This window comes from Pseudopodoces humilis, chromosome 2 (assembly GCF_049639895.1).
Source record: "Pseudopodoces humilis isolate 2021_Gansu_Grassland_sample_001 chromosome 2, ASM4963989v1, whole genome shotgun sequence".
Classification (NCBI taxonomy): Eukaryota; Metazoa; Chordata; class Aves; order Passeriformes; family Paridae; genus Pseudopodoces; species Pseudopodoces humilis.
The window spans coordinates 10,860,128-10,883,436 of NC_142201.1; the positions used below are offsets into that span (position 1 = coordinate 10,860,128).

The 23,309-nt window shown below is 36.9% G+C and overlaps 1 protein-coding gene across 1 annotated transcript in view; it reads right to left on the reverse strand.

Moving 5' to 3' along the window:
* Window positions 1-10,372: 10,372 nt before the first annotated feature.
* The window catches only part of IL1RAPL1 (interleukin 1 receptor accessory protein like 1), a 659,198-nt gene continuing 646,261 nt past the window's right edge, over window positions 10,373-23,309 (reverse strand). The window contains exons 9-11 of the mRNA XM_005516707.2: window positions 22,471-22,614; window positions 12,508-12,678; window positions 10,373-11,146 (exon numbers count right to left, since the gene is read on the reverse strand). Coding sequence (XP_005516764.2) covers window positions 10,428-11,146; window positions 12,508-12,678; window positions 22,471-22,614 — 1,034 coding nt within the window. The 3' untranslated portion in view covers window positions 10,373-10,427. The remainder of the gene's footprint in view (window positions 11,147-12,507; window positions 12,679-22,470; window positions 22,615-23,309) is intronic.

Genomic DNA, 23,309 nt, shown 5'->3' on the forward strand with positions numbered 1-23,309 from the left:
AATTTTGAAAGGAGAACATTGTTTTACAAACTGGACACATACCCTGTTTACTTTTCTCTAATATTTGCACACTATAAAGCAAGTGGGTTTTTTTGTTTTGTTTTAAAACCTTCTTCATATATTATCATACAAAAATATTAATATGCAAGTAATAAAGATTTTTTTTAAACATCCAACTTTTTTAAACCTAAATCAAAGTCACACCAAAATGTGGGTTTTTTTGTTTGGTTTTGTGTTATTTTGTGGGGTTTTTTTTAATCCAGACAAAGTACACCTTGTGCTTTAACAAACTTATGGCATCATGTGCTCTCTGCAAGGATTGTATTGAAAAAGCCCATGTGTTGTTATTCATTAAATAATGTAAAACTTGCCTACTTTTGTGGGTTTAAATTCTCTTAATCCTCTTTTCCCCCCTCTATGTGTTGTGTTTGATTATATATGTGGAAAAGTTAAGGCAAGTGCAATCAAAGTTACAAAAAATCAATGTTTCTATTGCTAACATGTGCAGCATTCATATTCAGTGAGTGATGTCCTTTCTCCTGTAAGAATAAAATTGATGAAAATACAAAAATGTTTAATATGTTATAGCTATAACAATAAGCTCTTCATTTTTTTTTTATACCAGGCTTTGTGAATTTTCCAGAAGTTAGGATAACACAAACCATGTTCTTTTTAAAGTAACATACACTGAAACTATGTAACATTTTGATCATGACTCTCCTGCTTCTCAGCAATAAGTATAGTATTACTACAAAAATGCAGTTCCTTTTAGCTATGACCCCTCTATTTTTTTAAAAAATAAATATAAGTTAATCTCTTTAGATAAAATCTTTAATATACAGTAGGCATAAATATAGGTTGATGTATTTCTACTTATCTTTAGTGCTTCTATTTTAACTTTAGTGATTTTGAACAAAGTGTATAAAGGAAGAGACATTTTCCAAATTATAGTTGTACCTGTAGCCTTAAAGAAAACCTTGACAAGAATACATATGTTAATTTATGGTTTGTATGGCAATAGTTATGGACATTTGGAAAAGGCAATGATGCTGAAACTTCAATTAAATTTTAGAATAGTCAGAAATTCATGCTCACAAATTCTGGGCCTGATTCTGCTCTTTATTTTGCACCAGTTGTACACAGCTGCAGTTAATTCTACTGACTTCAGTAGAAATATTTTTTTACTTTAATCAACTACTAAGAAAATTAAGATAAAAGGTGCCAAAGCCTTCCATGGCACTTTCTTGTTTCATTCCATCAATGCAAAATTAAAGATGATAAGTAGACATTTATATCTTGAATGTAGGTGCATGTATTCAATATGAACTACAAAGCAGTTCTACTCTGCTGGTTCCTCAGATCATGGAAGACCAGCTTAGAGCTTTATTAACAAAGTGCTTTATCAAGATGCTTATGTAGGTATTAACTTGGAGCAGTGGGCTCCCAGGAAGCAACTATTACTGTTTGAGTTGTGTTGTGCATTCTGTTTATGGACAGTCAGCTCCTTCTGAGATGAGTAAAGTAACTGAACAAAATTAAAGAAACTAAAGCCCCTAGACAAACTGCTTTATTTGTGTTAGTTTTGCAACTTTTTTTATGAAAGAGAAGGTGATGAAATTTTTCTTCTAGTATTTCAACCAGACATATGTTCTTTCTGTTAAAGATCTTTTTGGTCATTTTGTTTTCTTGTCATCTGAAGAAGATGCAGAAGGTACAATATTTTAATAAAAGGATTCACTTATGAAATGGTGCATATGCTTAATTTTATATATTATGAACAGTCTCATGACACTAGTAACTGCATAGAATTTAATAGTGTGCTTTTCTTGAAAAATTCATAGGTGGATCAAAACTGCTGTGAGTGACAGCAGTGGATATTTAGATGCATTATTGGGAGATAATTTAACTCCTTTTAACTGTGAAAGCTAAGATTAGTATTTTGTCTTTCAGCATCCTCCACCACTAATTTTTGCTGCTTCACCACTACCCAGCACTGGGCAGCCGCCTTCTTTAACTTTATTAACATGCTGAACATGAATCATTAACAAATCTTCAAACCTTTAGAATGAAGATATTATAAAATATTTATGAGTTTTCTGAATAATATAAAAATATCTTAGGTCATATTTTTACAGGACATGTAAAATAAATTATAGCAAATTACTATCTAGGGCAGAAGAACTGTAAGAGTAACTGGAAGAAGGGGCAGATAACTGTGTTCTTGTCAGATATTCGAAACAACCAATGATGTTTTTGTAAATTCACATAGAATCACCTTGACTTTGAAATATTTGATTTTTATTTTATTTTTCAAGGCTTTGGAGAGCCTTAGAAAGCCAACAGATAGCAATCAGAAGACTGGATGAGGAAACCTCAGCTTTTCAAAGGAAACTCATTTCTCAGTGAGCAGGGGGAATCAGACTCACTGTGCTTGAGGCTCCAGGTATAATGGGACCTGAAAGTACCATTTTCCTTTAAAAGACCTATTTTTTGGATTGGTTATGAAGTGGAGATCTGACTGAAGTGGGAGCTAAGGAGAGCCAGCAGCTCTTTGAACAGTTGCCATGTGCACAGTTAGGAGACTTTCAGCTTCATTTATGACTATTTTATTCCAGTTCTCTGGCCTTCCACTCTATTCTTTCTAATAAATTCATGTAGTGCCGTAGTATCTCAGTCCTGATATCTCCTTATGAAAAAAAATCTGAACAAGGCAAAGCAAGTCCAAACAAACAAAAACACATTTCAAAGAGCTACAAGGAATGAAAACATTCTTGAAAATTGCATGCATGTGCATCTCAGTCTGTGTCCAACTCCTTATGCTCTAGGTTGATGTCTGAGGGGATCTTGAAAGTTGTATATCTGGTAAGGTGCCCAAGATGACTAAGAGGGAATTTTTCTTCAACATTACCTAAAGGACAACTTGGCAAGAGTAATTTCAAGGAGACAGAATCTTTGCTGCTGCTTCTCGCTCTTCAAATAGCTAACAACGTTTAAAAAATGTAGGAATGGTATTTGCTATGTGTACTGAGAGCTATTCACAAACTCTTTTGTTTAAAGAGTGAAGAGGTAATCAGAGAAAATAAGAGATGAACTGTACTGACACCATTATTTATAATAGGAAATTTGGCAGATATTCAGGTAGGTCCTATTAACTAGGAAAAAAATAATTTCCTACTTCTAACAAGGTTATGTAAACAGCTTCAGATAGCAAAGAGTTGGTGAAGGAAATATCTGCCAAATTTGTGTTTCCAGGAAAAAGGTATCTGTAATTTCCTGTGGCAGTAGGACTAGATGAATGCTAGTTGGGTTAACCTACATGACCAATGAAGATCTTCCCTATAGCTCTCCCTCCCTGTGTCACCCCAGCAATGTGTCTGTGTCACTGTATCCCTGGCAATGGCTTGATTACAAGTTTGTCATCTCCTTGCAGCACATGGGAAATGTCTTGCTATAAAAAAACCCAGATTTTTGGGACTTCCTTGCCTTTTTTTGAGTGCTTCTTGTTTTATTTCATTGTACAGTTCTATGATTAAATGGTTACAAGTTAAAATACCGATGAACAGAAATAAAATTGCATAAAGTGCTTTTTGTGATGTAACTAAGATTTGAGAGTGCTTATTGCAATGATTTTGTCCCAGATATCTGCACAGTTTGCAGATTCATGTGCTTTGCTGAGGTAGACATAGGTCGAGGTCTCACAGAAGGAGCCTGGTGTCACTGAACTATTTTGCTAAGATAGATGGAGAGACAGTTGTGTCACTGTTCTCCTCACTGCTTTGTATTTACATAACTGTTCCATTTGAAGTTGCCTGGGTCTTAAGATGAAAATGTACAGTGTTCTCATGTGATGGTGAAAGTAAATGTATAATACTAATTGTTTACATTTTCTACTAAAACATTCCTAAGAACTCAATTAGGGCTGCATTGAGCTCTTCACCAGAGAATATTAACTCCGGCAAACAACTTCTTGTATGTCTGTAAATTCATTGCCATTTGTGTTTTAAATTTACAAGGAATAGTGAGATTTCCTAAACAAATCTCTCTATGATTTACCTGTCATGCAAAGATTGGAGAGAAAATTTTGGAAACTCTCTTACTTAACTTCCTACAAAACATCTAGACAAAAAAGCTCTTGAAAAAGAATCGTCTAAACCCAGGTTTAAAAAGATTAAGTAATTGCATTGCTAATTTGTTGTTCTTCCATTATGTTTGTTTTTCAGGGGTGTGTGTGTGCAGACTGCAACTTAATGGAATATTTTGAGCCCATAACTGACATTTTCAAGACTTTCTTTTTACCTCAGAGAAGATCAGAATAGTAACAGGATGTGGCTTCATATAAGCAGTCTATGTGGATGTGAAAAATGGTGCAGAGAACAAAAAATATAGCCTTTTTTCAGCTCAAAGCTTTACTCCTGTAAATCTCAGGAAAAAAGACATCTACTCAACCTAAACATCTCTGCCAAGAGTTTTAGTGTGGATCCCAACCTGAGGCTTTACAGCAAGCTTTGAGTGCTTGTACTTCTAATTCTGCAAGGTAAATAGATATGAGAGGATGGCATGGGATGGGATGGGGGGGATGGAAATTTCTCCAAGGGTGCTCAGGTGTGGTGTTACCTGACTGAGATGGCAATTTCCTGTAGCTGTCATTTAGTGGATTGCACACTAATCAAGCAAGCTGACCTCTTTCTATGCTCAGTGCTGGCGTTTATTTTGAGCATGGAGCAAATGGGAAATATTGTCAGCTGTTCCTGCTTTGCCATAGGGTATCTGCTCCTCGACATCTGACAGCTCTCATGTTTATTTTCATTAACATCAGTAGCAACTTACTACCCACCTTCCCTGTGTGCTGCCTACAGCAGGTAGGACAGTGGTGATACCTTGAGCCCACGGCTCCTTCTGCAGCCACCTGGCACAGGAGTAACTAATCATGAGGCCAAAGGGGCCTGTGCTCTCCTCCTCCACACACAGGGACACACTTTCCCCTCTGTGGAGCTTCTCAGCCATAGACACGTGGTGCAGCTGCCTGTTCTGGCTTGCACTTCTTTATTTGTCACAAAATGTGTTTAAGAGTATGGGCTCCGTAGGCATTAATTGTTCCTACATGACTATATTTTTGAGGAGAGCAGAGAGAGAGAGCTAATTTGATTAACAGAGAAAGAAAAGGTAAAAAAAAAAAAATCTATTTTATTTTTTCATAATTTGTGTGTTCCTTTAGACATATGCTAATGGTTAAGAGATGTCAATAATACCCCCCTCAAATTCTTAGCTCTCGCATTTTGCTTCAAATTATTTTTCCAGTACTAGTGACCAAGAAAATAAATGTTTGCACTCTCTATATGCTCAGTACCAGATAATCTATTTTATTTAAAATTTAGATCCTAGAGAATCAAGTAACTCTTTGTCCTCCCAAATAAAAATATTTGAATTGACTACTGAATGATTCTGAAATTATGTTATTTAAGGTAATAGGTATTTAGTGTTAAGAATGCTGGTAAGCTTTTGGGATGAGGCTGGTTGTAATTACAAGTTGAAGACTTCCCTTTAAAAACCCTCAGTAAAAATATACTGATTTTTCAGTAATCTGAACTTCAGAATTGACATGTTTTCAGCATCTTCTCTGACTACATCATGACCCTGTGGACTCTAAAACTACACCCAGAGCTTATTAGTCCAGAGCAAAAGTCAAACTTTGTTATAAGTAGAATTTAAACAAACCCTCCCCCCCAAAACAAAACCAAAACAATCAAACAAACAAACAAACAAACAAAATAAAAAAACAGGCATAGGAAAACTCTTAATAGCTGAAACATTTTTATCAGTTTTGCTCCTCAGGGCAACAACTCTGAGTTTTGGAACATCAAGTCAAGGCTGTTTGGTGAAGTGTGATGCTGCCAACATCTTCTTGGAGGATAGAGACAGAGTCAATGGAAAATGGCCCAGCATTACATCACAAACAACAGCTCAGTATCCATGCTAAATTCAGTGAATCTGAAATTAAAGACACAATGGTGTTCTTCAACCTCCACTTAGTGGGCTATTTAGGGGGTGAAGAGTTGTGTTTAGACAAGAAAAAAAAAAAGAAAAGCAAGGAAACTTGCAGCCCTCATAATACAAGGAAACTCATTGTTATGAAGTTGCTTACATTTCTTCTGTTGCCAGCCACGTTAACCTATTTCTCTACTGGGTTAGAAAAAGTGCTTTAATAACAGCAAGCCAGATAGTAGGTGGGAGTGAAGCAATATAGTTACTCCAGTTAATAAACTAAGTCTGTTACAGAGACTTTATTTTAGCGCTGGCAGATTTTTGCCATCCTCTTTATAACAACAATAGAAGAGGAACAAAAATCTCTCTTTGCTAGACTATCAACAAGTACAAAATCATTCAGAAGTGTATTAGACATACAGAGACATATTTGTGTTGCTGATCTGTCTGGATGGCCTCCAAAAAAGCCAGTTGCTTGATGTAGGTCAGCCAGAGTACAGAGCTTTGCATGACAAAAAAAAACGACAATACAGTCAAAAAGCAAGTGGGTATTTTGCCCTTTATTGTCCATTGGCCATTGTTCTATTTTTGAGCTTACTTTACTACTGTGGTTTTCCTTCCTTTGGATTTTAATTAAACTCTTAGGCTTATTAGCTTGACATTTTCATCTTCTTTTTTTCTTTTTCTTTTATAGTTTGAAAATGAAGGAATCTTGTTTACTAGGCCACTTTTCCCCAAATCTCACTGCTCTATCTATAATTTAAATAGGTCATTAATGCACAATATCCCAATAAAACTTTGTGAATTTTGATCAGGAGGGTATAACAAGCTTTTGACTATTTTGAAACTGATTATCACTCATTATGTAAAATACACATGGTGTTCACAGCTGTGCAGTAGTAGAAAAATCTTAGTTTAAGCCTAATGGTATTGAACTCTGAGCCAGATCATATCAAAAGTGTTTGATGTTGGCTGCCAGGTGACAACTGTGTCCCCACTAAAATCCAGAAGGCATTTTGCTGTTCCTTTCCTTGCAGCCAAGATTTCAGCTTGTTACAGACAGCAAATACGAATTCCTTTTCTCTTTGCTTTTCCAATTTTCTTCTTCCACACAAATCAATCTTGCACTCATTCAGATTTATTAGATTTACTCTCAAATCATCGTGCTATAACTGAGAACAGAATCAGACCCAGCAAAACATTTTGCCTTCAAAATAATTAGCTGCATTCTACAGTGTCCTATTTTTGTCCAGCTATATATGCTGTCTGGAGAACCTATATAGTGAATTTACACAAGCTGTGTAACAAGAGTCCTTTTATAACATGGACTACCCTGATTAGAGAGAGCCTTATAAAGACAGAGCACCACACTTGGATAATTCACGTGCATAGAATCCACATACAGACCCAAAGTTATTGACCAGGCAGATTAAGTTTTTCTGATCATTACACTGTGCTTTTTTAAAAAATAAAGTGCTATTTCCTTATGGCTAAACTATTGCATGCACAGTTCAGACTGCATTGTCAAAAATCAAAACACCTTGACCAAAAATGATGGAGCCTAAGCACTAGGGCAATGACAGTTTTTGTTGGTTTGTTTGTTTGTTTGCTTGTTTCCATTTTAGTTTGCATTCCAACAGAATTTTTGTCCAACATAGAGCACGTGAACACACAACACTTCCCTTCACTGTTCCCCACACAGAGCTGTTCACAGAAGAGGAATATTAAGGAGGAATGTTTCTAAAGCCACAGACAACTTCTCCACTTATTTCAGGTTTTGTGGTTTATCTTTTTTGTTTGTTTTTCTTATATTTAAAATTATGACAAAACATTATAAGAAAAGCTTTCTTTAAGTAGTTAGAATATCAAATAGTATTTGTCAATCCCTGAATCATGCTATTCAAAGTGCTTAAATCTACACCAAAAATAGGAGAACAGAAAAGTACTTCCCATGTGGCTAAGAAAAGACCTACCAATTGTCTAAATGTGATTGTGGTCAAATAATTACATCCTACATTTATTTCATATCCCAGTCTTTACACCAGGGTATGTAAAGGGGAAAAAAACAACTAATGCATTGCTTTCAGAGCATCCTCGGGTTTTTGGGACAGTTGTGTTTTAACCTGGATGGAAATTAGGCAGCTCACTGCCACTCACTCAACCCCTCCCCTTCTCCCCCCCTCAGCCCAGTGAAAACCAGGACAGGCATCCAGATGAATGAAGGAAAATGCCATCAGTGCCTGACAGGTGTCTGTAAGAGCAAATAAATAACAGCTTTCTTGAAGAAAAAGTGCAAAACTCTCTTAAAATTTTATGTGACCTGGCAGCCTAATTTCCATTTTGTGGATGTTTGGCACATGTCAAGAGACACTATAGTAAAGAACAGACTGTAGAAAAGAAATTGAGCTTAATCTCAGAGAAATAAGCATTTTAAGCAAATAGAAGTCAGTGCAGACCTCAAAGGTCTATTAGCTTCTTATGCAGATACTGAGATTTCTTGACTTTCACAACAGGAGCACAGTCATTTCCTCCCACACTGTCAGTTCTGGATTGCTCCCACAAACATCCTCCAACCTACAGCTTCTCCACTCACTTCTCATTAAGAATACCAAAATATTATAAGCTATACTTTTCTCCTTGTGACAACCATGACGAGCAAACCCCACATCATCCATTATATTGGCCGATATCATTCAGCTGCCATAAAAATACCTAAAGCTAATTAATTACATAAATAGACTCTAAGGCCTGCTTGCCAGGACACCAGTTGGGATTCTGCCAGGGCAAATCAAACCCATGACTCTGACAGTGTGCTGCAACCAGGAGTTCTGCTCCAGCTCCTCTGCTTCTGCCAGCAGGGACGACCAGAGAGCTTGGCCTGAATGTGCTGCAGAACTGCACCACTCCTCTCTCCTTCTAAAACCAGAAAGGACTTTCTGTTATTTAAAACATAAGTATGAGCAAGGTGCTTGTTTAATTTGTCTCAAAGATGTCTGGATGTAAACACAGTGGTGGGCTTTTCATCTTCCCTGTCATCCATGGTACATGCATTATTTGCAACTCCTCAAAGATAGAATCATACATAAAAATAAAACTAATTTATTTATTCATTAAAGTGAATAAATTGTTTTTAATACTTCCAGGTCTGATTTAAATATTAATTTTGTATAAATAAAGTTTATTCTGAAAACAATTATATTTCTGGTAATCACGTCATTTTTTCTGCCTGAGTTCTTACTGAAATCATGTTGAAATTAATAAAGTTTTATTTATCGTTACAAGCTAAAACCAAATGAAAGAAGATTTCTTAATCTTGAATATATAATTTTAAAGCAAATACAGTTTTTGGAACATTAAAATACATGGGACTCTGAAATCCACAGGAAAATAATGTTTTGCTCTTACTTTTTTTTTTTTTGAAAATAACACTTTCTATAATACAAAGTGACAAACCATCTACAATACTTTATCATTCTTTTTCATTCCCCTTTGGTTTGGAAGTCATCACTGTACATATCAGCAGGACTCTGCACTTCAGTGTCTATTGCCTCACTTGTCTTACTTGCCTGACATTTGCAAATGTTATTTGCAGGACTTTGAAAGTTGAAAAAAAAATAAAAATTGAGTGCTTAAAAAATAAAATCCACAACCACATTAATACTTTTCCTGGATGTGTTAAAAATAGGGTTGCTTTTATATTTATAAAAGGGATACAACCAGCTCATTCTTAAAATCAGAATTAAGAAGAAAACAAACCCAAAAAAGCAAAAACCAAACCGGCTATAGTTTCTACACACTCTAGTGACTACTGTGAAGCAACCGATACAGATTGGGTATTTTCTCTTGTTTGACAGGTATCTACCAAGTTACATGTTAGATGATCAGACTGTAGTGTTACCCCAAATGGGGGTCTTTGTAAGGGCAGGGAAGGAGCAGTGCACATTATGGGAGTAGAAATGAAACTGGAGCTCTCGGTGAGCAATGGGGTCCTTCTAAGAATAAAAACTCTCCAAAAGAGGTGAGCTGCAGCAGGCATGGCTAGGCAGGCCAACAAAATGGATGGTGCTTCTGATATCAACATAGCTTTGTCCAAGCATTCCCAAGAGAGGTTATAAACAAACAAACAAAAAGTCTAAAACTATACTAATGAAGCAAAAAAGTTTCCTATCTATACAGCAGTCTCTTCATTTAAAAAAAAATGTAAATATACAAATTCCAATGACATATAAAACAAAGTCAAAAATGTGAATGGGAAGAGACATGGGTAAAACAGGAAGACTGATGCTACAAAGAAATTGCAAAAACATATGTACAAGACCCTGTTTTTCCTCGTTTGTTATCGATTGTAATGCATGTTTAACAGCAGCAGTCGAGGATGTAGTTCCAGGCACCAGACTGCAGACTCTGCTCCTACTCAAGGGGGTCGACAGCCCCTTGCATGTCGGTCACCAAATGACACTTGATATACTGGTCTCCCGCGGCAAGAGGGGCAGTATGGCACTGTTTGTGTGAGCCTCTTCGGGGTTCTGCTCCCTGTTAGTTTTTGTCTGCGGCCGCTGCCCATTTATAAGTGTCATGGGGATGTTGCAGTAGGTGTGCTGGTTACCTATTGAGGTAAGTGGCAGGGTGCCGGCAGGAGGTACATCGTATTCATAGCTTCGATAATAGTGTTTCTGGCGCATCTGCGAATGATATGTGTTATGAAAGGTGGAGCGCAGGTCTGGATGGGCAGTGGCAAGAGCAGTGGAGGTGGCAGCGGCCATGGAAATTGCGGAGACTGTCTGCAGTTCCCCAAAGGGCCCCTGCTCACTGACATCTAAAACCTGCTCGTTTGTCATGGGTTCAATCCTCTTAAAAGGCATTTCGTACTGTAAACGTTTCCAGAACTTGGAATTCAACTTGTTGCATTTTGGTCCATGCCATTTAATGACAGTGAGGAGCTTGATGGTATGTTTTAGGGCCTCAACCTCCTGGTAGTTCATAACTCCTCGGAGTTCACTGCACTCAATCAGTATCACTTTGATTTCTCCTGTGACTAACATATTTCGAAGCCTTGTTTCCAGTTCAAAGATGCTCCAACCTCTTCTTACCACGTAACTTGGAGTCATGACGATGATCAGTCGCTTGCTTTGGTCTACACATCTTGCCACATCTTCAATGTAGGCTACAAAACAAAACAATTGCTCAGAAAAACAATCTAAGAAAATAGTCTGCTCTCATACACTGGTGAGAAACAAGAGGCAAATCCCTGGTCCCAGAAGATGTCACTGAAATATGCAAAAAACATCAACTGCAAATATGCCAGGCTGGCCTGGCAGAACATGGTCTTGAACAACCTGCTGTATGTGGACCTCCTTCAGCAGGGAGGCTGGAACAGATGACCTCCACAGACCCTTTCCAACCTCAACCATTCTGTGATCCTGCAAAACATCTACTCCCACACTTGCTATGGATTCTGAGTGTTCATGAGCTGTGGCTTTGTATCACCTATGTCGCTATAGGAACAAATATGTCCATCGTGATTTTTACCTTTAAAAAGGCAAAGTCACCCAGTTAGACAACAGAGCAGCAGCCATGTGCTTCAGGACCTCAGTCTCAAACCCAAATTATACTCTAAGTTTTTTGTTAGGCTTTGACTCTGTTTTTCTTTCATATTCCTGCCATACACATTCATAAAAACAGTGTTGTCTCCTGTAAATTAGTCTTAGTTTGCTGTAGATTTAAAAAATATCCATGAGATTGTTTGATGTTCTATATTGTGCTCTGTCTATACCAGCCATCCTTTATCTTTCATTGAAGGTATTGAACTTAGTTGCTGTCTATATGGTTACACTGAAGTCATGAAGAATATTACAACAACTGACAAAACATTACTGTACTTATGTAGGAATATGTGAGAGAAACATGAAAAAGATCTACTTGTACCAGTGGAAACCAATTCTAGTGTTCAGTCTCTGAGAAGATCCACATTTGTCTACAGTAGACACTGACAGAATTCACTGTTTTTGTCTGGTGTAGAAATTATTATTCAAATATTGCCTGAGTTCAAAATCAACTTTTTCTTTCTTGTGAAATTTTGGTATCATTTATAAATATAATTTTTTAATATATATATAATTTATATATATATATATATAAATTTGTGTGAATTTCTGTAATACTTAGACTCATGGATATTTTTTCCAAACAAAATCTAAGGAACAGAAAAGAAAGAACTTGGTATTCATTCCTAGAGATGCAAGTTCTCAAAAAATCTCAAAAATGTTAGTCTCTTTCATTTCCTTTATTTATGCATGCCCTTTCTGTGCTATTTTACCTGCAGTTAAAACAATACAATTACTGAATAATAATCCTCTTATCTGGGAAATGCACATTAATGTTTGGTGGCTTTATCTTCAACATTCTCTAAGACATGGGAGAAAAGATGACATTCTGAAGGAGTAGGTAGAGAAACAAGACTAAAACAATCACTGCAACCACTTATTTTCTCCTTCCAAATCACATGAGAATAAAGACATTACTTACTTCCTGTGGGAATCAAATCTCTGTCTGGTATGAACAACTTGTATCCATAATGCTTTTCCAGCATATCTGGTAGAATCTCAAGAGCAAATCTTTCTTCCTCTCCAGTTTCTTGATTCCACTGGTCAGGATCCACTTTGGTATAAGATAGATATGCATCATAGTCTTTGTTGTCTAAGGAAAGACAAAAATTCAGTTAGCTTATTCCATAGTCTAGTAGGTTTCCCAGATATTTCCCCAGGTATTATTTCTGGGAGAATTTTCCAGGAATAGGAAATGGTTTAGATAAAGTGGCAAGCTTTCCCCCAGTCTCCAGATATGCATCCATTCAGCTTTCCTGTTTCACCTGGTAGAGATAATCCTTAGTTACACAGATGCAAGGAAGAAGGGCTCCATATCCATAGGCAGAAGTCAGTTTATGTAAGAATCTGGATGAAGGAAATCCACTCAAAGGCAAAGTGACAGCTCATGAGCACCAAAGTCAAAAGTCACTGAGAAGAATTTGCATTTTTCTCTAGCATAAAAGGAGAAAGAAGAGCATGGAAATAATTAAGCTAATGTGTAAATGTTAAATGCTATGCATAGTAAAAGCATTTCAGTCTTGCCAAAATTTTACTATAAATTTAGGACCTGGAGCTAAAATGCTCTTAGTGTACATATAGTATTCCTTGTAAAACTCTTTAACTCTCCAGGTCTGAAATTATTGCCAAGCTTAAATCTTTGCAGCATCAGCTCCTGATGTTGCAGTTTAAGTTTCTTGAATTCTGTGCACTTAAATTTGCAAATTTAATGTTGCATTAATGTACATTTCATTCCTTAACAGTGTGTTACTTCAGTATGAGAAATAACCATGCCTGAGTTTTAAATGTGCTTGGTGTGCCTACTTGAAAGACTGAATCAAAAGAGCCACCATTAATTCTCATTAGGAGGTCAATAATGCCAAGTGCTCTGGAACTAATTCAGTGGAATAAGAGGTCACGTTTTGACTTTTGTTGTGAAGAAAGCAGAGGAAAATCAATGACAAGAGTAATGAAATGTTAACATCCTTCTAACTCTCTTGACAACATTATGAACAGACTACCCAGAATATCAATTGATTGTAAGAGATCTGACTGAATACTCTAAATACTGTGTCATAAGTAATGTTATATTCAGCCAGTGCTGACTTCATTTATTTATTGAGCCACTCCTTTCTTCATTTTACACCTTTTTGTAGTCTGGTAGCATTATTTTGAAAAGCCTGCCAGCTGTAGGGTGGATGCAAGGAGTGTAAATGAAATTAATGGAGCGGTGCTAATCTTGAGCAGTCTTCAATCCCTTTTGAGGAACCATGTGCACTATGCTCATTAACATTTGCAGATGACAGAACAAATGTGGTTGTAGTGTTACTACTTTTAAACTTTCTAAACCCATGAAATGACCATGTGCTCTTTCTGTGCCCTGCACATCTTTTGTGGGATATTATCTATTGGATTGTTAATAGCCACAGAAAAAAAACAACAAAACCAACAAAACAAATAAAAAACAACAACCAAAACAACAGCAAAAAAAGGAAACTAAGAAAAAAAAGAAGCACTGCCTTTTATAGTTCACAGTTTCCATGATTTTTTGGGAGTATTTATGAAAACATGTCTTTTAATAACAGACAAGCATCTCCTGCCTTTGACAATGCCTTAAAATAAGACTGATTGGATCAAGTATGATATAGAGGGACATACACAGCAGGCTTTTGTTTCTGCATTAGGGCAGTGTTAATCCAGCAAAAGAGTTATCACAGGGCGAGGCCAACAAATATATTAGGAAATTATTACAACTGACAAAATGCTGGTTACCTCAATTACAAAATTCTATTGTTACCTCATTATGGTCATGACCATGGTACATGCTTGAGACCAGTGCTGCTCTGTTCAAAGTCTTTGAGTAAAGATGAGAAGGCATCATTTTTCAAAAGAATAAATAATAAAAAATAATGCAGAATTCAAACTGTTTTAAAGGCTGAGTATTGTTTGTTAAAATGGTTTGCACATCCTTACTTGGAGAGGAAATTATTTGTGCTATGACATTGTTTTACTGCATGTGCAAATACCACACTTAGGCATGTATTCAAAGTACACATTTTTCATATAATGGAGGCTCCAGCACCTCCACTGACTACAGCTGCATCATCCTGCATTGCAGGGAAAATATCTTTCCCTCCTAGTTTTATTAGTATTTGTAGGGCAAAGAATGGTTAGGGTCTAGGGTATATCTGAAGAGATGTGTTTGGGCATCAAGCATGGGGAAGCCCTGGGGAAGTTCATCAGAATGAGGTCAAATGCAGCTTTTGCTCAGGGTGTGATGCACTCAGTCCACAAAGGTTTCAGTCAGCCCCAAAACACTGGTACTGCAAGAATCCAGGCAAAACAGTGAGTTGCAAACTGTCCTATCACTTCAACCTTTCTATGGAGATGAAAGTGAGAGGTTTTTAAGTGAGAAATGGTCATGGGACTACACTCAGCCACAGGTTCAGATAGACCTTAGGGGTAAACACTGAGGGTCAAATCCCATCTTCATTAATAACACATGGAAAGATTACTTCATTTAGTGGCCCAGGATTCTAGCCAAAATACTTGTTGCTTTACTGGAATATGCATTCTTTAATACTGCCCATTCCTTTTGATACTCATCCAAATGCAGAGTATGCTCTCATACTCCCTGTGACTTTCTACAATGTTAATCCAACAGAAGTGATATAAATTTTTTAGGGGATGAAGCTGTAAATGCTTCTTGTTATTCCAAGGATGTGCTCAGCAGCAGTCACTTAAAGGCTCAATGTAAGCATAAAATGAAACCCAGCCTATATATGCATCTACTTTTTCACATGCAAATGGGATCTTTGGGTAAGTAAATTGCTATCAGACATCTAAGAACTCATCTGTATGCATGCTCTCTTAACAGCTACACATGAAGAAATGATAAGCTGGTGCCTACAGAAAGAAAGATAAAACTTCCTCTTCTACAGGGACCACCAGACAGATTTAACATCAAATTTGCATTATAGATGTGTGTATTTTCTACTTACTTCCATGTTGCACTGCAAGAAGTCAACAGTTTGGGCCTTTAAGGGTTTATTGGACTTAAACACTGAAGATATTTCTGCTAATGGGGGACAGAAAAGTTATATACATGCATAAAAATTTAAAAAAATAATAAAAAAATAAAGAGAAATTTTTTCTTATCAGTCATGTTTGAGCCAGTGACAAATTCTGACTTTTAGCTGGCACAATACATTCTAGCACAAGACAGATTAAGAGAGCAAAAGAAGGACAAATTCCACAATGCTACATTTTATAGTGAGCCTTCAAGTGAGTTTCAATGAAGCCTTAAGACCTAGACAGTGGAGTCAGCTCATGTGTCTGTGCATCCTGAAATGCTCAGAGTAGTGTGCAGTGCCTTCAGAAACATTCAGTGCACTGGAGGCAGCTGACCACACACAGGGTGCTCCACAGCTCAATGCAGCCAGCAAGATCTTCCAGATCTTCTGGGCAGATCTTCCAGACCAACAGGGAGCTGGACAGCTGATTCCTTTCCTTCAGCAGAGAACGTGCTCGCCTCTTAAATGCTCAGATACTCATACAGGAGCTAGGAGCAATGCACTGGTTTAACTCAGTGTTTCAGGATTTCAAGGGGAGCTTTGGCAATAGGAGATTGGATCCCCCCAGATGCCACAGGGAGCTGGAATCAAACTGATACAGGAAGCTTTTGTCTTAAAAAAAAGTGCTATGTTCAGGAAGGGTTACAAAGAACTTTTCAAAACTTCTCAGACTGTAGCTGCTTCAAAATTATGGCATTTCTTAATCTGTATTTGCTTCACTATTTTGGGGGCCGCATTTAATATATACATTGGGATAGTGGTTATCCTTAATATAATGAAAAAATATCATTTAATGCTGAGTTGAATAAAATGCTCAAATCCTAGATCTTTCAAAATACTTATACTTTTCCTCACACTATTTGCTGTTGCTAATGTAACATTTTCTATTATTTTTAAATGTCAAGCCCTTTTAATGTTAATAAAAATTAAGAACTACCCATACAATTTTTGGCATGGCATAGTATATTTAAGTGTAGCATTCCTTATGATAGTTCATATTCTTGTGCAAGTGAGTGATGCTGAATCGTATGGTAATGTCTTTTTTTTCTACTTTACATCTGAAGTTTGTAACCCATAACAATCTCTTGGTTTGGAATCTAAAGATGATCTTGGTAATATTTTATTTTTAAGATAAATATTTATCATATATTACACATGCACTTTAGGTGCTGTGAAATAGGAAGAGAGAAAAAAAGCAGGAATTTTCCTTTGAATTAGCACATTTCATGCATAGAATCTAGAAAATCCCATATTCAGTGGAGATATAAATTGAGTTTTTATTGTTTGAATTGCATTTCAGATGTAAATAAATAACATAAATAAGAAGAGTTAAAAGAAACAGTTTTCCAGCAATAAAATTGTAATTAAATAAGAGAAAAATCCTTTTTTGTAACCAGTAATGTTCAGAAAGAAGAGAGATGCATTTTTCTAAGGTGATTTAAATAGAATTTGAAATTGATATTCATGGAGCAGGATTTCTTATCGTCACAATTTGCCAATAGCCAATAAGAATATATAAACGAGTGGTAAGACTGCTATTGAAAACTTATTTTGTGTGTCCCCAGGGAAGATTCAATAATTGCAAAGTCACTAACTTCAGCAGTAATTTCAGTCTAGCTATACCTGCATAGCATAATCATTAACACAAGCGCTTTGGTGGTGCTTAAACCAATGGTAAAAGTTATATTTGAAAGTTAATAACTTAGTCACACAGAAATCTGAAGAATCTCAAAGCATTGCCATTCCTTGCTGCTTAAGGGTCTCACTGGGATGAAACCCAGGAAACCACTAAGAAGTATTTCTTACCTGCTCTTGTCCTGGACAGTTAATAAGATATAATCTGGGCATTCCCATAGGTTCATCCATGAGCCCTGCTAGTCTTTTGCAGCTAAATAATAGCAAGGACAAAATCATGATTACATAAGGGCTCCCAGGTGTAACAGGAACTACAAGGAAGAACCAGTTTCATCAGTCTCCTAATTTGAGCATCGATTTGCTTTCCCTCAGCAAGAAGTAGAAATTCATCTCTCATGAAAGGGCAAACAGCCCAGCCAAGAAACAGTGGAGATGTCATGTACCAAATCCAAATGAGATTTCCAGAACCAAGAGAGCTCAGCAGTGGCACATTTTAATCTTATTAGAAGCACTTTGGTTAATTTCAGCAATGTGGTAGAAAAGAAACACACAAACAAACAGAAAAAAGGAGCCACTTTCCCTCTTTCAGAACTGAAACTCCCCAGGCCTGGGCCCGGTTGCCTTCCCTGTGATGGAGCTGCACAGAGGCCATGGCTTCCTTCAGCTCACCGAGGCTTCCATGGCAAGGAAAGCTGAGAAGAAGATTGAGGACATCACAATGAGCTCCTGCCCAATATTTTAGAAACAGCTGATGGAACCTAATGGCACCAAGGGTCATTGTGAAGGCCATAATTTCAGCTCTTAAAGAAAGCTCTCACTTTCTAGTTATCAGTTGCTAACACGCTTCTTTTTTTCTTGAGCCTAAAGCTTTACTTGTCAGCATAGATGTGAAAAAGGCTATTTATGTAAATTTCATTAGAAAACTATCTACAACGGATTTAGTCAGATTTTGTCTTTAATTACTACTTGTTTTTGACAGCCTCCTAATGCAAAATTTCTCCTTTCTCCTTTCTCTTTTTTTTTTTTTTTTTTTGATTGTGTTCACCTTTGCTTATTAATTCCTTGCTAAAATACTTCCACCAGTTTACAAGGTTAAAAATCTACCCAGGTAATGGTAGTGGCAGATACCTGCAAACTGTTTCTACTATTAGCTTTACCATATGGTCCTGCCTCTGAAACTAGAATCTAAAACACAAACAAGTAGAAGTTTTTGAGTTCGTGTGCCTATCTCACCATGTCCGATGGTTTTTAGCCTGTCTTCTATAGACTTCTGGATTTATCCATAATGTAAATTTAAACTGGCATACAGTCATCCACATATGCACTGGAATCTCTCAGATCTTGAAATGGCAAAAAAAAAGTTAGAAATAGTTGTTTTGGTCACTTTGAGCCTCCTATCCACTCTGAGGCAGGGCTGTACCTGGCACTGCTGAGAAGTGACTCCCCACCCCCATTGTGGCTGATGTGGCTGTCATGCCTGGAGACTGATCCTTGCACAATTTGGTGTGCAGGAATGGTACAAAGGAGAAAGTTGTCCCAGGTAAAACAATGGGAAAATTTCCACTGATTTTAGGGTGCCTGGAAGTCAACTTATATCTTGATAAAGAGCAGATTTCTATATAGTAGTAATATCTCTTCTGATAGAAACAGCTTTTAAGGTCACAGAGTGCAAGCTAGAAAAAAGTCAGGGCATGTGTTGATCACAGGTACTTGTAAATGGTTATTTGCATTTTCACTCTGTCAGTTAAAGTACAATATGTCTTTTCATAAAGCCATTTAATAACTGGGAACAACAGCAAGAGAAGGTCCTTGGAAAATAAAAGTACATGAAAAGCAACTGCTAAAATCCTCCACAGAGAGTGAATATGATATAAAATCTCTTTTGTTGTAGCTCAATGTACAAGAAAATAGAATAAATCATCACTTCTAAAAGTGGCTTTCACTAATATAATTTTGTCCCTAAAGTGCGCTTTATGGACAAGGCTTTTTAAAACAAGCTTTTAAGTTTAAAGCTGTAGAACTATAAAGGTTACCTGGCATTTGACAAAGATTAGCCCTCAGAAGTTCCCAGTGAAGTATCTACTTCTGAAAATGCTGTTTTCAGAACAGTACAGGACATTTCTTTGTTTCCATAGCACTTCAAGCTATCATCTTTACTGCGTATGCGGAGAGTTCTTGAACTGGATTTTTCTTAAACAGGTTTGTGAGTCTCTGGCCACCAAACCAGTAGTGGTTCATTATGGCTCAGAGATGCAAGGCCATGCCAAACACCTGCAGGTGAAAAAGCTCCTACTTTTCCAAGGGTCAGAGTGTTTCTGTAGCCCCAGTGCTCCCGTGCCTGGTAGAGCTGTCAGGGGTTCACAGCGAGGTGTCCTGACCGGACAGGGGCACCCATCCTGTGCCACTCTGCACTGGAGGACACATTGTGGTGTCCATCACGCCATCCCCACAGCTGGAAAGCACAGGCATGGAGTCAGAGGAGAATCAGCAATATATACTGATATTACTAATGTTCCAAATTAGTAGGAAAGGCAGAGAATCAACCACAAAAACAAAAAGAGGGCTTCAATTCCCGTTCCCAGGACGGAGCTGCAGTGTCTGCAGGACAGGAAGAAAACAGAAGGAGAGTCTTGTCCTTAGGCTGAGAAAAAACACTGGGAAATGCAACACTGTAAGTTAGAGAAATGAGGAATCGACAGCTGTGGTCACTTGGTTAATCTACAGTGTCCCTACAGAAAGTAATAAATTGAGTTGCATTAGCTGTAAGGGTTAAATACTTTGTTTTCAAATACTTCTCACAATTTGCCCATGCCTCCCACAAAAATGCGTATGTTAGTTAGCCTGAGAAAAATTGATGTGTCGAAGGCTTGGAAAGGAAAAAGGAATTGTGATGAGATTTGACATCCTGAAGGGCTTGTTCTCTGATCAGGGAAGAAATGAAGCATTGAATTTTAAAAGAGATTTTCAACTGAAAATTTTAATTGGACCTCACCTTTAAAGCGTTTCAAATCCTCTCTGGGTACAATACAGCACACATAAAAAAAAGACTGTGATATTTTGATGTTTGCTCATCTCCGTGCTGTCCTGAAGTATGACAGAACATGGTGTAAATTATGAATAGAACGTGGGCGCTCTGCTGCTGCACTGCAGGAGATGCGGTTAGAATAGGATTTTAGAGTTCAGCATTTTGTGTCTGTCAATAACAAACTAAGCCAAAGGAAGGGATCTCGGCAATTTATTTCTGCACAAGTCATGTCCTGGGCTTCTGTGAAACTTTTTCTCTCCATCTTCCTTCTTTTGCATGCATGTAAGTGAAAGAGAAGATTGCAATGTGCTGCTGCAGTTGCTTCATTAGCATAATGGGTTTTATCCATGTTGCCAGAACACTGAACACAGTGCAAGCTACATGTTTTCATTAGGAATTTGTAAGTAGTAGTTTTCTTTTTATATTGCTATGGTTGAGCACCCAAGTTATTAGTAATCAGTAATCAGTGTCACTGATCTTCTAAGGAGATCCCATGCTTGACCTTCTTTAGCAATGACCTTTGCTCAGAAGGATAAACTGAATAGATATTGGTTTTCCTCCTTTTGAATCACAGAACAGTATCCCTTAGAGGTAACTTTTTTTGATATTTAAAATCTGTGATTCAAGTATTGCTGTTCCCAAGTGAGCAGTGTTTGGGATGGGACAAGAGAGAGAGGTAAGAGGGTAACGCTTGGCAGAGTAAGTCTGCAAATGAATTGGAATTATTTGAGAAAATGAGAAACGACAACTATAAAAGCAAGAATTACTGATACTAAGAGAGAAAAAAATAAATTACCTCTACCCAAACAATTAATTTTTAAGTGTCTATTTCTGCATATTCTAATCAGACTATTATTAAATTCACATAATTTATGGAAGTAAACATGCCCACTTAAACTGGCAGCTGCTTTGTGGATAGGAGAGGATCTTCTGAAAAATATGAATTTCTGTCAAAATCCTTCACAAATCACAGTCCCTCTGGGCCTCAGTTTCCTCCTCAGTAAAATAAATAGAATAACCTGACTTTTTTCTTCATTGAACTGCTACATTAATGAATCTTTTTGTAAATCCTGTAGAAAGTTACAAAATGTTCTGATGTTCTTGGGTTGTTGTTGTTCTTAGCATTTTCTATTTTGAATCCTTGTGCATTTTTAGATGGGAGGCAGAAACGGGTCATTCCCTAGTGATTTTATTATGGAAGTCTTATGTAAGGACTTGTAAGTCTGCAACTGCTCTTTTCCTTATCAGTGACAGATTTAGCCATCACTCGTTTATGAGTACTTTATTTTATTTTATATTTATCTGTATTTATTTTAAAATATCACAGTGACTTCTGCCTACAGGCTATTACCTTGACCTGTAAAAAGACCTTTTATTAGTATTTCTGTTGGAAAAAAGGTCCTGTCACCAAAGACATAGTGGTAACCCAAAACATCAGGAATTTTGACCCAAGAAACCAAATCTAATTAATCAGAGATTGCAGCTCAACCCAGTTTTCTGTTCAACAACAATTTTGATTAGTAAAGCTAGAGGCAAATAAGACCTTTTCCTTCAGTCCTTAAAAAAAAATAAAGATGAAAATGCATGTATATGTTTGACAGAGCTGGTGCACATATTGTGGGTTACTTTTGTTTACGCTGGATGTTCTTGAATCACAGAACAACTTTAAGACCATTTACAGCCTGTTCAGTGATTAAGTAAATGAACTCAAGCAAATGAACTACTGGGTACATTCTCAAACTCTCAGTAGAGTTTATTGAAACTGATCAGTTTAAATAAGCAGTAAATTGAGATTCACTTCAACCTCTACCTATTTGTTGAATAGAATTAGAGAGAACACCCCCTATCTCACAGAGAAGTAAAGCTGGCTTTCAGTGCTGACAGGAAGTGAAAACGTTTAATGCGTACATGTTGGCAATTTACATTCAGTGTTGGGAATAAAAATCAAAGTAAAAAAACACATGGATGTCATCTGGAGCTCCAGAGAGCGGGACACACATCAGCTCAGCAGTGACTGTGCTTACATGCTGTATGAGGAACATATATTCAAGTCAGCACTTAAAATTGCAGTTGTTAACACATCTTGAACTGAAATTAATTTTGGGCCTCTGTGGAGAGAAATAAAAGACAGATATTCTTAGAATGTAGGAAATGTGCTAAGAAGCTGCCTTACCTCCATCTAGTTCTTCAGCTCCAAAATGATTTCTGTAGAAGAGCATAATCTCTATCTTGTAACACTTGTAGATAGTCACTAAACAAACAAGCAGCAGCAGAATAGCGCCGAGCCCACCAGCAAGCTCAACTGTGTACATCAACTCTGCAAAGAATTACAAAACTCAGTAACAACCACATTCCAAACCACAGAAAGATTAGCAGCAGACCTTGCACTTCTGTTAAACATTAAAATAAAATAATGAATGATAGGTTATTTATATATTTATTTCATTATAAAGCACTTGAATCTACCTAATTGATGGGTTTTATATTCTTCAATAAGCTGTTTTTTCCCTCTGATACACCGTAGGAATTGGTCATTTAAAAAATAAATTTTGCTGGGGATATTTGTGTGTGTGTGTCTTTGTCTATGAGTATGTGCATATATATGATATATTTTATAACTCTCTTCCATTATCTTTCTGTAGTTAGATCACAGTTTGCTTTACCTAGATAAATGTTGCCATTTGACTTAGAGTGAAAGAAAAGGCTAATGTTTCCTTTTTGAGGACTACAATGCAAAACCAGCTCTTCCCTTATTCCACATACAAATAAGATGTGGGAAAACTGGAAAAGATTAATGATTTAATTATTTTTTCAATAATAATAATAATAATAATAATAATAATAATAACCTCACAAAACACTTGAGATGTGAAGACACATTATCCAAAGAACCCTACAACCTCACATCTCAGTTACATTTATGTTAGTATTTTTAACAATGTCCCAGAGGTCTGCAGTTTATTCTCACTTTTTCCCCAGTGCACACAGTTAATGTGGAGACAGAGCAAACAG